This window comes from Tupaia chinensis, unplaced genomic scaffold, assembly GCF_000334495.1.
Source record: "Tupaia chinensis unplaced genomic scaffold, TupChi_1.0 Scaffold138757_1, whole genome shotgun sequence".
In the NCBI taxonomy this organism is placed as follows: Eukaryota; Metazoa; Chordata; class Mammalia; order Scandentia; family Tupaiidae; genus Tupaia; species Tupaia belangeri.
The window spans coordinates 416976-419368 of record NW_006198649.1 but is presented as its reverse complement, the minus strand read 5'-3'; the positions used below and the strand labels follow the sequence as shown (position 1 = coordinate 419368).

General features: G+C 38.6%; 1 protein-coding gene across 1 annotated transcript; it reads right to left on the bottom strand.

Annotated features, from left to right (window-relative positions):
- Positions 1-455: 455 nt before the first annotated feature.
- Positions 456-796, bottom strand: LOC106736347 (60S ribosomal protein L36a-like). Its single transcript, XM_014592917.2, has one exon. The coding sequence runs from the start codon at positions 789-791 to the stop codon at positions 471-473; it is 321 nt and encodes a 106-aa protein (XP_014448403.1). The 5' UTR covers positions 792-796; the 3' UTR covers positions 456-470.
- Between the last annotated feature and the right edge of the window lie 1597 nt (positions 797-2393).

Here is a 2393-nt window from a genome sequence, read left to right as displayed (position 1 = left end):
TATACTTCACTATGCAAACCTACACAACAAGGCAATAATCCTGCTCCCCTTTGCACAAATGAGAAAACTGAAGTATAGTGAGAATTGCAGTTCTTTCTGTTTTATTTTATGAAGACTGAAAGCCCTTAGGCATCTTAGAATAGATTGATTTTCTCAACTTTTTTTGAACAAAATAATTTGAATAGGATTTTAAATATGGGCAGAGTTGTTTATCAGATACGAGCACAACTTATACTTTTCTCCCTCCTTACTATTGAAGTGAGTCTGAAGCTCATCTAAAAGTTCAAGAGCTCAGTTTCAGCTCAGTCAGAATATCGTCAGAACAGATTTGTTTTTTACCCTGAATCAAATTTCCCCCAAAGGGGAATTTTATTAATTACTTTATTCCCTCACAAATAGACCAACTGTAATCAAATGAGGTGAACATTCACCTCAAGATTTTGTTGTCTTCATAATAGAAAAGATGAGGCTTAGAACTGGATCACTTGACCCTTTCTCTTCTTATCTCCTCCCAGTTCAAAATGCTTGCATCTCTTAACAGCCAGCCTTCTCTTAGCTCTGCAGTTGGGCTCAGCACATTCAAGCCTCAGCACAATCTTCTTTGTAGTTTTTGCCTTTTTCCGGGAAATAGACTTAGTCTGTCCACCATGGCCACTCTGCTTCCTGTCACAACGCCACTGTCCCTGAGCACACAGAGACTCCTTGCCCTTTGTGTACTGTGTCACTTTAGGAGGTTGGTGCTTGCCACGCTTCTTACAGTAGGTCCAGCGGGTTTTAGGGATGTTCACCATGCTTGCGGGCCCGCTATCTGCACAGAAAGTTTTAATTAATAATTTTTAAAGAATCTTTTTATTTAATATTATTTATTCATACTTTTTTGGGGAGAGGTTTTGTTTCTTGGGGTTTTTTTTTGGTTTTTTGGTTTTTTGTTTTTTCTGTAGGGCGCGTGCACTCATCAGAAAGACAGAGAGAGACAGAGAGACAGAAAGCGAGAAATCACCCCCCCAGGGGGGATGGCCATGCCGCAATCCCTTCTCCTCCATTCTCCTCTCAGGATCTTGGGCACGCATGCACATGTGCCCAGCATGAGTTTAATCCACAGGGTCTGGGACTCGAACCACGGCCGACTACATGGAAGGCCAACTACATAGCCATTATGCCAACTGCTGGTCCCAGAACAGATTTTCTGATGTAAATCTTGATACTAATTAATACATAAAAATATCTTCAACAAACTAAAGTCCGAGTATATTCATTTCCATGAGAAATTTAATTTCCTGAGCTATAGTAATGTTTGTGCTGACCAGTAAAAAGATACAGACCAGACTCATCCTCAAAATAACAAAGAAGAAGGGCTATGTATAAATTACTTTCATACCTGATTAACTGTTCAGAGACATCTCGGACTTATCCTATGTACTCACATGACCTTTTATTAAAGAGATTTGCTATTCGTCATTTGTGGTCCAACATTTTTCTTATTCCTATTAGTTTATTTCTTAAAATATTTTCATACCATCATCTCAATTAGATTATCTTCTAAAATCAATTTTTCATTTTTTGTCTTCTTTCTTTCTTGTATTTCTTTTTGCAACAAGTGAACACTTACTCTGTTTTGTATCTGCTAAAATGTTCTTGTTTTCTACTTCTAATGTCAACTGATAAAAAAATGCATTTATCTTGCCTAGAATGTTTTAATAGTTTCTGAACTAGAATAGACAATCAATTGTTTTCATTGCTTGAAGATAAATTTTCTTAAAGTACATCTCAAATATTTTTTCTCTTCACAGGCTCCTCATTGCCTACTAAGTTAATGAACACATTTTGTAAAAACCCATATTACATATTGAAGACCACTGAATAACTTACTAATTACCTTCAAATTTTCATTATTTCTACTTTTTTATTGGGGGGGGGAGGTTTTTGCTATAGGGCGCATGCGCTCGCCGGACAGACAGAGAGAGACAGAGAGACAGAAAGCAGGAAATCACCCCCAGGGGAGTTGGCCACGCCGCAATCCCTTCACTTCCATTCTCCTCTTGGGATCTTGGGCATGCACGCACATGCACCTGGCATGAGTTTAAGCCACCGGGTCTGGGACTCAAACTGCCGTCAACTATGTGGGAGTTTAGCAACATAGCCATTACGCTAACTGCTGTTCCAAATTTTCATGACTTCTAAATTAAGTCTGTACATTGCTAATTTACTCACCCAGTTTTTTTCTTCTGGAATAAGTTCCCTCCCCATCTCTTGCCTACTAAAATTTTCCCCACTCTCCAGGGTCCTTAGAATTTTCATCTCCTCCATGAAATCTTCCAGAGCTTTGGTAGGTAGGCATCACTTACACACATCTGCATTTTACTGTTATTCTTGCTTATATTATCACTGCTTGT

Excerpts from the sequence above, each read along its gene's own strand:
- LOC106736347 (XM_014592917.2), bottom strand. The coding sequence starts at position 791 with ATGGTGAACATCCCTAAAACCCGCTGGACCTACTGTAAGAAGCGTGGC.